General features: G+C 35.0%; 2 protein-coding genes across 2 annotated transcripts; both read right to left on the reverse strand.

Moving 5' to 3' along the window:
* Positions 1–1202: 1202 nt before the first annotated feature.
* On the reverse strand, positions 1203–2605 carry LOC133852460 (peroxidase 64-like). Its single transcript, XM_062289220.1, has 4 exons — positions 2399–2605; positions 2060–2251; positions 1722–1893; positions 1203–1597 (listed from the first exon to the last, which is right to left on the reverse strand). Exons 1-4 carry the CDS (start codon positions 2603–2605, stop codon positions 1203–1205), a joined length of 966 nt encoding a protein of 321 aa, XP_062145204.1.
* A 4779-nt stretch (positions 2606–7384) lies between these two features.
* Positions 7385–8845, reverse strand: LOC133852207 (peroxidase 64-like). The gene is made up of 4 exons (XM_062288910.1): positions 8610–8845; positions 8295–8483; positions 7983–8145; positions 7385–7892 (listed from the first exon to the last, which is right to left on the reverse strand). Exons 1-4 carry the CDS (start codon positions 8811–8813, stop codon positions 7498–7500), a joined length of 951 nt encoding a protein of 316 aa, XP_062144894.1. The 5' UTR covers positions 8814–8845; the 3' UTR covers positions 7385–7497.
* Positions 8846–12601: the final 3756 nt, after the last annotated feature.

Genomic DNA, 12601 nt, shown 5'->3' on the forward strand with positions numbered 1-12601 from the left:
TAGAATATAGAATAGAATATTCTTTCAATTTATCAACTCAATATTTGATCTAAGAAAAGGATCTTAGAGATGTTGTACTTTTTTAAGCTGTTGAGCTTATTGAGTTGGATAACGATGTCCATGCATGGGAGACACATTCATGGTACGTTCTAGGCCAAGATCTGATATGATCTGATATGCCACTCAAAGTCATGGGTCCAAAAAGGTAAAACAAATTCACAACTTAACATAGCCAACCAACTAAAGCCAAATGATCATAGTTGGTTGGCTATGATTCAATCTTAAAGATTTGATTGGTTTAGTTTAGTGGTTAATTTTTACTTATCGACATTATCGACCGTTTTCAATATTGGAATTTGATGAACAACAAATCGTTGATTCAATGCTCACTCCTGATTAGAGTATACGTAAGTTATAACGAGACAAGTGAGAGTTAGTGATTAAGTTTTAGTAACTAGAAAAAATAATTCATATAATAGAGAAAAAAAAATCATATCTAATCTACAGTTTTCATCTGATTTGATTTTATTATTTGAGTTTATAATTTTAAGAATAAGATCCTAAAATTTTACTCATATTTCAAATAGTACCTAGCCTCTGTTACTTTTTACTGCAAAATTAATGATTTATCATTTGTCATGTGTGTCTCATTTAACATACTAGAGTCCATGTTAGCATCAATATCAATACTACATCATTCAGTGCCAAATTATCCATAGAAAAAACAAAAAAACAAGAGATCCAATTCGAGAAACAAAAATAGTCTATTGTAAATAAAATAGTCCACTTCCCCGTAGCCCTTTTCTCTAATCAATTCGAGAAAAAAAAATAGTCCACGTGTTAATCACACACGTAAAAATGAGTGTTAAAATATAATTTAAATAATTAAATTAACTCATTCTTATAAACTTAAGTTTTTTATATAAGTAGTGACTCGTAAATAAATAAATAAATAAAAAAGAGAGAAAAATCGGTGACAACAATTAAGAAAATTGCTAATGAACACTGGTGCTCATTTGGATAAGTTTATGTATGCTAAAATCCTTATGAGGACATGCTCTATTTCTGCAATATCTACTCATGAGTCATAACTAAGGAAGGAAACGATGGATTGCCACCCCATTATTGACAGATTACCGAGCTAACTAGCTCTCCTAGTTTAGATTAATGGAGTACTATATGTGCTAATTAATAATTAACTATCAATTTACCACACTACAATTCCTCCTAATCTCCTCTCCACCTGTGATGCTGCTCATCTTGATCATTGAGATCACAAAGGCCTTTCTAAAAGCTTCCGGCGAGTCGGCAAACTTGCGAACCAAATGCTTGGTTCTTGGATTATTGAGCAGGGCTTGGTCGGAAGAGAACAGGCCCTCCCCTTGGAGGACCAACTTGTAGTACGTGTTATTGAAGGTTGTTGAAGAAGGAACCATGGCGGTAACACCATCCTTTCCCATACTGTCTATTCGACAAACACCCTTTAAGCTTGCTGCGAGTGTTGGATGCAATGATGGGTCGGTGTCTTGCGTGGCACTGAAGTTCTGGATTCTGTTTCGGAAGGAAGAACAGTGGGAAACCCCAATAGTATGCGCTCCTATATATATATATATATATATATATTACATGCAGACACTGTCAACTTTTCTTGATGGGAGAAAGTATTAATAATGATATATATATAATGGCAGTTAATTGGGGTATTTATAAAATATATATACCTGAAAGAGCGACTAGATCATCCATTGACAAACCTCTTCGGGAGAAGCTTTGTTGCAGTTCAGATATGTTGAAGGTAGGAGCTGGCAAGCCTGACATTGTAATTGTCTCACTATCCTTTGATGTTCTCCCATCTTTTCTTCCTTTGGGTACATTCCAACTCGGACCTCCAGCCTACAAGTCCAATTCAAGTATTTTCCAACATATCAAAAAGTGCAAAATAATTGATTTAAAAAGGTATTCATTCTTATCGGCTTAAGCTAGTTCGAACAGGGAAATGTTGAAGTGTTACAGAAGTACTCTGTTTCTCATTGGGACAGAGGTCTTGTTGATTACTTACTAGAGAAACGGCATCCCTTGCTGCAAGAGCCACAATATCAGCACAGGAGACAACGCCGGGGCACGAAGCTTCTAGGTCTTTCTTTGCACTGTCAATGACATCAAATGTATGCAAGGAATTAATATTAGGTGGCCCATCTTTTTCTGCTTTGTTTGTCCCTTCTGAGTTTAACAACACGGAGGCATCACAGCCCTGAAAGTAAGAAAATATATATATATATATATATATATATATATATATATATATATATATAACAAGTTAAGCTGTATATATATATTTCTAATAAACAAACAACTACGGTGGGTACGTTGCGTAGTGCTTGTAATAAATGTTACGTACCCTGACAAAGCAGTCATGGAAATGCATCCGGAGTAGACCTGCCGGAACTGTGTTGTCTTTCGAGGTTGCGTTCTTGACAGCATTTGTAATGATTGATTCGGCTTGGGGGCACGTTTTGTCATAGAAAGTAAAGTTTAGTGAACTCCCTGGAGAAAATGCCGATAATATGAGAAGAACTGAGCTCAAGATTACAACAATGGATGCCATATATAACAGCTACTTAATTTCTTAGCTCTGTTTAGCTTCAGTCAGCATGCATGGACACTAAATAAGAATTATAGCGATCGAGAGAGAGAGAGAGATGATATTGACAGAGAAATGTCGTGGTCGACACAGATAATAATGAAGTAGTTTGATGGTTATTTATAGAGAGAGAGAGAGAGAGAGAGTTTCAAGGTGAATTACTCAGCCACGAAATTGTTGTTGAAAGGCAGAATAGAAGAACCACGTACACTGCTGCACCTGAGACCGAGTCTTTTGCTTTATATACAAACAGAAACACCACCCATCAGTCCTCACCAATGCGCGCCCATCAATCGTAAGCCACGTTTTCTTCCCTCTCTACGAAGAATTTTGCGCGTGGCGCTCCATCTTCCCTACTCGTAAACAATTTCAGTCGTTTTGTAGTTTGTACACTAACAGGGGCTGCGGTCCTGTGGACCGGTGAAAACAAGACCAAGACCAAGACCAATCGGGTATTCGGGTCCTATTGGTGACTGCGCTTATAGTGGGTGCATGGTTGACAAAACAAGAGGAGAAGAAACACCCCTCCCCCTTCCCCGGGAGGGCAGGGGTGCACACTGCTGACTGCACACACAGCCATCTTTCTTTTTTCTTTTTTAAATAATAATAATAAATTTTTTAGTTTTTTAATTTTAATTTTTTAGTATTTAATAAAATAAATCATTATTATTTTTATATGATACGGTAAAAAATAATGAAGTGGTGTAATGGACGTTACTTTATTGGACGAAAAAAAAACATGGAATGCCCGCCATTTAGAATTCACAAAAAATCTATGCAATCAAATTTAATTTTTGAAAACTCAAGAAACGATCGCAAATGACACGTGACAGTTTTGTTAAATCACAACTTTTTATAAAAGTTTAAGTTAATAAAAAGAGGTAAATTTAATCATTTAATCAATACTTTAACAACGTTATATTCATTTATATAAAATATAGATTGTGGCGTCAATTTGTGAGAAAATTGTAATAAACACAGTAATAATAAAAGCATTTTTCTTATTATATTGTATAATATTTTTAAAAATGACAGAAATTTCCTACAGCCCACAACTAAGATTGACATGTGTCCATTGACATGTGAGAAACACATGTTATTTTAATAGCATGTGTTTCTTACAAGTTTTTTTAAAAGCATTAATAAATTATTCAAAAAAAAAAATAGCATTAATAAAAAAAACATGTGATTCTCACATGCTTAAGGGATACATGTCATTTTTATATGTGCATTGTAGGAAATTTTTTACAAACTTTTATTAATGCTATTAAAAAAGCTTGTAAGAAGCACATGTTATTTTAATAACATGTGCTTCTTACATGCTCAAGGGATACATGTCATTTTTATATGCGCATTGTAGGAAATTTTTGTCATTTTAAAAATAATGATGTGATAAACAGTTTGGTTTAACGGTTTTTTCGATTTGAAAACATAATTAATAAAATATGATTTTTAAAAGCATAGTTAAATATTTTATAAAATTATAAGGGATAATTGCACCATTGGTCTTTGTGGTATGTCATAATTATTTTTCACCCCTTATGGTTCAACAAGTTTATGAGAGGTCCTTGTGTTAAGCAACAATTATAAATCGATCCTTGACGTCAAATTTCGTTAAATTTTTTAACAGATTTTGTTAAATGTCACGTCAGCGCCACATCAAACCAATAAGAATGTGACACGTATCCATCTTAATAAAATAAATAAATTTATTAAAAAATAAACAAATATACTTATTTTTTTAAAAAAAATTAAAATTAAAATTCAACAAAAGAAAAACAAAAAAAGCAAGGGGTGGCTAGGCCACCCCCAGCCAATGGGGGTGGCCGCGCGCCACCCCTAGTGACCTTCGGGCCACCCTCAGCCTCTGGGGAGGCCTCGGCCACCCCTTGCTTTCTTTTTTTTTTTTTCTTTTTTTTGAATTTTATTTTTTTTTAAAAAAAAATAAGTTTATTTTTTAATATTTTTTTTATTAAAATAGACACGTGTCGCATTTTTATTGGTTTGATGTGGCGCTGCCGTGACATTTAACAGAATCTGTAAAAAAATTTAACAGAATTTGATGCCATGGATCGATTTGTAATTATTGTTTAGCACAAGGACCTCTTATAAACTTTTTAAACCATAGGGAATGAAAAATAATTATGACATATCATAGGGACCAATAATACAATTACCTCAAATTATAAATTATGCAGTTTTAAAAACACATCCCTTTTGCACATGAAAATGGCTATTTCTTTTACAATTGAGAAATGATCCTTACACTCATTTCTCACAACAGCCCCACAACAAGCTAACGTGGCTGGTAATATTTTATTATTTTTTTTTGTTTTGTTTTCTTTTCTTTTTGTAAAAAAATAATAAAATATTACCAGCCACATCAGCTTGTTATGGGGCTGTTATGAGAAATGAGTGTAGGAATCATTTCTCTTTACAATTTAATACGCATTCAGCCCTTGTTTGCATTCATTTGGATGCAAGTGTTTGCACTGGGCTCGTGGTTTTCGTGTGTCAACGAGGCCCATTCTATAAGTTTGGGGTTGGAGGCCCATTAAGGTCATAAACCCACGCCTTTCAAGCATCATGAGTTGTGTCCTAATTTGGCGGGTCATTCATGAAGGCTAAAAAGTTGGATCCATACCGAAAGGCGAAAGCGGAAGGTTGATCCGAGAGAGTAGAGTCTCCAGCGCATCCAACCGTGCGACGGGCACAACGAAGCTCCGCTCCGCTCCGACTACCCCTTTAACCTTACAAGCCCAAATACCTCAAGCCTAAACAGTAAACGCCCATAGCTTTGAGTCCGTCATGATTATTCTACTCAGGTTGAAAGGCCTTTTTCTTTTTAGCCGGTTGTGAGCGAGGAGAAATTCGAACACCCGACACCGTGGTTTGTAGCCACATGCTCTAATCCTTTGATCGAGGCCCCCCATTTCCACTAAATATGTTCTGGAGAGTCCCAAATTCAATCCAAATAACCCAATCCGCACCCAACTCATCTGCACAAAGGTCCCATACGTTTGACAATGGACAAAAGTTTTACTCTGAATTAATTGAAGATTTTTTTATTATTATTTATTTTATAAATTTAGTCTATTAATTTGACACGTGTTCAAAATGCATGTGATATATTCTCATATGCATTTTTAATTCTGATATATATTTTAGACATATCAATCTAATAAGGCATATTAGAAAAAAAATAAATCTGAGAACCTAATTTGGAAGAATTTTTTTCATTTTACCAATCTCTTGCTCTACATACCTGTTGTTAATTACACTAATACCTCTTCCTCTTCCTCAAGCCCACAAACCCCCCAGGCAATGCTGCAAATTAATATATTATTGAATAGAGACCTAATACCTATATCTTCCTCTTCCTCAAGCCCACAAAGCCCACAAAGCCCCATGCAATGCTGCATATATATTATTGAATAGAGACTAGTTATATGGGAGAATTTATAGAGATAATGTTCGAGTTCAAGACTTTTACTTTAATACTATGTTAAATCATTACTTATCACATAAGTTTAAGAATAAATCACCACTTTTCGTGCGAGTCCACCAACTTAGGGACATCATAACTTTGTACATGCTTTTTTCCCCTCTATTAAAATTGTTTTTGTTTTTGGTTGTTTCATGTGCAATTTAGGGACTACATGCAATGTGCTGTCTTGCCGTCGAAATGAAGTCTTCTTTGGAACACAATGATTTCAAGATCAATAACTTTGACCTAGCTCCTTATATTTGAATGCTATTGTTATGATGATTATGGTGACTCGCTTTTCCTTTTTAGGTCTGAAATTGTAGTGACTGGTATGCTCACACCCAACCGGCATTTGGGAAGAAATGCTCAGTAAAGAGTTTGTTTGGTCATGTAATTAAAAGTGTGTATTTAAACAAAAATGCAGAAATTTTTTTTAAAAAATATACGTTTTAACTAAAAAGGCAGGCAAATAGGTGTATTTTTAAAAAATGCATAATTTTAAAGGTAAAATCGATATTTTTGAAATTGTACGTTAGTTTGAAACTTCAAACTTAAACGGACCCAAAATTTAGTAGAATATTGACGTTCAAATGAGATAAAAATTGAACCCAATTGGAATTGCCATTACGGGTTGTTTTCATGTTTTGGTCCAATTCATCTGACGTTTTAGTGATTGAAATGCTTAGATTTCTTTGGAGTTCGATTTGATTTACATTTTAAACGGTTGTTAGAAGAGCATGTATTCATCTGACAAGGTGATGCATGTTTCCATTTAAATGGATGAGGAAGATCGATCCCCTGCATATATATTAAAGTTATCGACGGTTGGGACCAGATATGAATGAGATTAATTGCTTCTCTGTATTCATGACTGGAAGATTTCTCTTGGATTTCTAGATTTTAGTACCTAGCTATGCCTCTTTAGCCTACAACCACTCAGAGGAAAGAAAAAGACAGCAGAAAAGGAAAAGACAAACCTAAGTTCAATTCCCATGCATGCCCTTTGTCATTGGCAGTAATAAAATTCTTGGTTTGATTTGAAAAGGAAGTTAAAATATTCATTTAAATAATTAAATCAATTATTTTCTATCCGTTTAAGTTCTACTCTTAAATAAACGATCGATAATTCAACAAATGGGAAAAAGAGAAAAATCAATGACAACAGTTAATGAACACTGGTGCTCATTTGGATAATTAAGTTTATATATGTATGATAATATGCTAATTAAAATCCTTATGAGGACATGCATGCTTTATTTCTGAAACATATACTCATAACTAAGGAAGGAAACGATGGATTGCCACCCCATTATTGATAGATTAATTACCGAGCTCTCATATATATATTTATGATAATTATAAACTATAATTAGTTTACCACCCTACAATCCTTCCTAATCTCCTGTCCACCTGTGATGCTGCTCATCTTGATCATAGAGTTCACAAAGGCCTTTCTAAAAGCTTCCTCTGAGCTGGCAAACTTGGAAACCAAATCCTTGGTTTTTGGGTTATTGAGCAGGGCTTGGTCGGAAGAGAACAGGCCCTTCCCTTGGAGGATCAACCTGTAGTACGTGTTATCGAAGGTTGTCGAAGAAGGATCCATGGTGGTTCCAGCATTCTTTGCCTTACTGTTTTTCGGACAAACACCCCTTAAGCTTGCTGCGAATGATGGATGCATTGAAGGGTCGATGTCATTCGTAGCATTGAAGTTGCGGATTCTGTTTTGGAAGGAAGAACAGTGGGAAAACCCAAGAGTATGCCCTCCTACATATATGTTAATCACGTCAACTTTTGTTTACTTGAGAGAGCATGTAATAATATTGATAATGGCAGTTGGGATTTATATATATATACCTGAAAGAGCCGCTAGATCATCCATGGACAAACCTCTTTGAGAGAAGCTTTGTTGCAATTGAGATATGTTGAAGGCAGGAGCTGGCATTGTAGTTGTCTCGCTGGCCTTTGATGTTCTCCCATCTTTTCTTCCTTTGGGTACATCCCAGCTAGGACCTCCAGACTACAAGGCCAATTCAAGCACACTATATATCAGAAAGGGCAAAAGAATTCACAAAAAAAAAAAAAAAAAAAAAATCACTATTTTTTTTTTATCTAGCTTGCATGTTACAGAACTCTGTATCTGATAGGACACAGGATTTGTTAACTTACTAGAACAACGGCATCCCTTGCTGCAAGAGCCAAAGTATCAGCACATGAGACCACGCCAGGGCACCAAGCTTCTAGTTCTTTCTTTGCACTGTCAATGACATAAAATGCATGCAAGGAAAGATTAGGTGGCCCATCTTTTTCTGCTTTGTTGCTCCCTTTTGAGTTTAACAACAAGGAGGCATCACAGCCCTGAAAGTAGTATACGTACGTATAGAAAAAAAAAGTGTGATTTTATGATACGATATTACGATATACATTCCCAAAAACAAAAACAAAAAAACAACTTTGGAGGGCACGTAGTGCTTGTAAAGTTACCCTGATAAAGCAGTCATGGAAATGCATCCGGAGGAGTGCTGCTGGAACTGTCTTGTCTTTCGACGCTGCGTTCTTGACAGCATATGTAATGATTGATTCGGCATGGGGGCACGTTTTCTCGTAGTAATTTAGGCTTAGTGAACTCCCTGGAGAAAATGCAGAGAATATGAGAACTGAGCTCAAGATTGCAACAATGGATGCCATAATTGCTACTTTCTTCTCTCTCTTTAATTAGCTTCAGGAAGTAAGCATGGACACTAAACAAGAATTAGATAGACATTTATAGCACGCGAGACAGAAAGAGAGAGATGATACTGACAGAAAGAAATGACGTGGCATGGTCGATCGACACAGATAATAATGATGTAGTTTGAGCAAGAATATTCATAATTAATGGCGTGGTAATAATAAAGCATTCTCATTCCTCACCAGTCATGACTGCTATATATATATAGCCAAGTAAATTTTAATTACTGAATGCTTCTGTATGGGAACAAACCAAATTAAACAAACTTCCATCGCGAATGATTACTAGTCGTCTGTGGTAATAACTGAAAGCCTGACTCCCTCGGTTCATGATGGAAAAAAATTTCTTTCAAAAGTTTTATATTAATGATTTTTATATGCATTTTTAATAAAATATTATCAGCGTGTATTTTATTAAAAGAGTGTTGTTATAGATATATACTACATCATTTATTATATATAAATTATCTTATTATAAAAGCTATCGGATTAAGCAAATTTGCCAACTATTTACTAATTATAATAGACTTGAGAATCAAATTTCTTTCGATCCAATTTAGAGAAATACTTTAATTTGTCCATCCATAAATTGCTAAATTGTTGTGACGTGACTCTGGTAGCAAAGTGAAGTATTCACTGGCCATTTTTTGTGGGAAAGCAACCTTAAAAATGGATGAAATAAATTTATTAAATAAATCTAAGAAAACTTCACATTAACTCGTTATTTTGTAGCGATAGTGTAGAGTGATAATGATATATATGAGTAGCCCTCCTTCTGGTCGGTCGTTACAAAAGTGGCCGGATCAAATAAATTAAACCACTCACTTTAGCTGAATGGCCCCGACAATTCTAAGAAGGAAATGTACGTTGGTGGTGGTTAGAGTTGAGACATCAAAGTTGTTATTCATGTTATTGAAGCTTGATTCTTACGTCTAAAGCTTTTTTAGTTGTAATGGGGGGCCTCGTGCAAAGCAACGACGAAGCTAGCTGGATAGCTCTGTCAATCACGAGCCCAACTCGTGGAAAATATTGTACCGTAATTAACAACTTTAGTCAGGCTCAGGCTCAGGCTCACATCCATTCTAACCACTTTTTTCGTTTGGTCGTGTCACGTGTGGTGCATATACTCTTGTAAGAGAAAGGATGAAGATAGAAATTTATTTTTATTTTTTTGTGCCACAATGCATTAGTAAAATGACAACAAAAATCTGTAATCTTTTTTTTAATTTTTCAAGAATTCTAACGGTACAGTTGATTGCACGGCGATCATATTCAATCAATATTGAAAAACAGGTAAAGACAATCAGAAACTTGTTAGAAGTTGTCGATTGAGTTCCGATGCTTAAGTTAGTAAATAAAATTATTTCTCGCTCAAAATAAGTAAGCAAGGTTCTTTCAAAATTTTGAGTGTGAGAATGGTTGTAAAATTGAACTTGGAATGACGGTATCACCTCCCCTTTATAGTCTTATTAGGTGTCGTATCAGATTCTGCACTTACTGGCAGGTTAATTATAGCCTTAGCCTGATTTTGTGTTCGATTATATGCTCATTAGAGGGTTGTGGCCTTAGCCAATTTCTTTCGCTTGAAATTACGGGACAATTGAACTAAAACTATTGAGTGGTTATTCTCAGTAATGCTGCAACTTAGACATCATTTAAGTAACTCTTATGCATACATGACCGGTTGAACTACCTCAATTTGTTTCTTTGGTTTAATATTGTCATTAGTTCTCAGTTCCACTCCTTTGTATTGGTCTTCGTGGTCTGTTCGGGACTTGCAATTCAAGTTTTACGTACCCCCCCCGGCCCCCCCCCCCGGACTCGAATCCGGCCTAGGTTCTCAGGTCTGTTTGCTCACTATGATAGAGCACATATCTAATAATTCTAATCTATCATATTCATTCCCAATTTTGATGACTGCTACATTAACACACACACACATATCATACCAGTTACTTCAAATGACCAATCATTTTGCGAGGCTCCCAATTCTTCCCCTCCCCACCGCCCCCCACTTTTTTTTTTGTTTTCTCTCTCTCGAGTAAATGACAATTACACTATAGCCTAGAGGATAAGAGAAGAAATATATAGGTAGGGTGAGCCATCCTATCATGTACAAAAGGTGATAGAAAAGAGAAAACAGAGGATTAAATTGGAGGCACAATCTTCTAAAGAAAGGAAAAAAAAAATTACAACTCCATTTGCAGTCCATAAACTTTTTAGGTAGACCATAATTCAAAACAAGAAAGGAAGTATTTGATGTCTTAAATGGGGTCTCATCTCTTGTTACATGGGAGGAGTGCCTTTTTTATGTCTTAATGCCTTTTAGGGGATTTATTTATTTATTTGAAAAAATGTTCTGCAGTACACTTCGCTTATTTTGAGAAATCCAAATAGATATAGAGCCATACTTATAGAAAAAAAAATACAAATTTCAAAATTAAGAAGAGAAAAAAGAAAAAAAAAAAAGCTTAGTTGGGCTGGTCGTACGTCCACCCCGACCACCACAACAGTGGCCGCACGACCACCTCTCAGTTGCTTAGGGTGGCCATACGACCATCTTAATCTTTTTTCTTTTTTTAAATATTTTTTAATAATAAGTTAGTTATTATTCCAACAAAAGTAAAACACATGTTCTCTTAAAGAGTAATACTATATATTACACATTTATTCTACTTTCATTTTATTGGATTGATGTGGCTATACCCATAAGTGATCAGCCATTGTTAAAAACAAAAAATTAAAGGACAGATGAACATTACCATATCAAAAAAGTTAGATGGGAAGGGATGAAGGTATAACATTATATCATTTCTTGTTAAAATATTCCTACAACAAAGATGGAAGACAGATTCATAAAGAAAATATTTTATATTTTAGGTTGTTCGTTTCTATATTTTCCTTGAAAACAGAAAATAAAAAACAACAAAATAAAAACATTTCAGGCCATGGGTTGGTCCTGATGCTCGTTTGGTGCCAAAAAATTGAAGGCCTTTTTCTCCGAGTTTCTGTTTCCTCCACCCGGTTTCAAAGCCCACCAATTTAACCCACTTCGTTGGGACCAACCCGAGTACCAAAATCGGGTTAGGTCAAGATAATCCTCGCATCCAAACACCTGGCATTGTTTAAGAACACTAGCAGCAGATTCCCAACCATTTTCTTTATATTTAAGGAACAAAACTACTTTTTGCTTCCTTATAAAAAAATACCCCACAATAGATTTCCTTACTTTTCCCTATATCAATTAATTATTATTTTTTTACTCTTATTTTATTCTTTATCTCTCTTTCCTACTCTTTCTCTTTTCACTATATCAATTAATTATTCTTCTTTTATATTAAAATAATACATAGGGAATGAATAGTAGACATGTATACATTGGGAATCACTATTCATTCCCAACCCCCTCATCTAAATATAGGACATCTGCTGTGGGATGTTTTTTTTATGTTTTTCATGAAATTTTCCTTAAATATAGGGAAGGGAACCAATATAGGGTAACTGCTACTAATGCTCTATAAGTGCAATTCATTAAATCACGAGTGCAACTTCTGTCAGGTTGGGGCAAAAAAACAAGGGTTTTATGCCCTCGAACGAGAGATTGACACATCAGCCTAGAATAAAAAATGCCAATGTTGTAAAATCACTGGATCTAAATTTCCTTCTTTAAGTCTTTTGGCTTGAAAAAAAAGGATAATTGCATCGTTGGTCCCTGTGGTATACCATAATTATTTTTCACTCTCTAT

This window comes from Alnus glutinosa, chromosome 12 (genome assembly GCF_958979055.1).
Source record: "Alnus glutinosa chromosome 12, dhAlnGlut1.1, whole genome shotgun sequence".
Classification (NCBI taxonomy): Eukaryota; Viridiplantae; Streptophyta; class Magnoliopsida; order Fagales; family Betulaceae; genus Alnus; species Alnus glutinosa.

Coding starts and splice junctions, on each gene's coding strand:
- LOC133852460 (XM_062289220.1), bottom strand. CDS start 2,605: ATGGCATCCATTGTTGTAATCTTGAGCTCAGTTCTTCTCATATTATCG. Junction 2,252..2,398: donor TCCATGACTGCTTTGTCAGG/GTACGTAACATT, acceptor TCTTACTTTCAG/GGCTGTGATGCCTCCGTGTT. Junction 1,894..2,059: donor CAAGGGATGCCGTTTCTCTA/GTAAGTAATCAA, acceptor TTGGACTTGTAG/GCTGGAGGTCCGAGTTGGAA.
- LOC133852207 (XM_062288910.1), bottom strand. CDS start 8,813: ATGGCATCCATTGTTGCAATCTTGAGCTCAGTTCTCATATTCTCTGCA. Junction 8,484..8,609: donor TCCATGACTGCTTTATCAGG/GTAACTTTACAA, acceptor TACTACTTTCAG/GGCTGTGATGCCTCCTTGTT. Junction 7,893..7,982: donor TGATCTAGCGGCTCTTTCAG/GTATATATATAT, acceptor ACATATATGTAG/GAGGGCATACTCTTGGGTTT.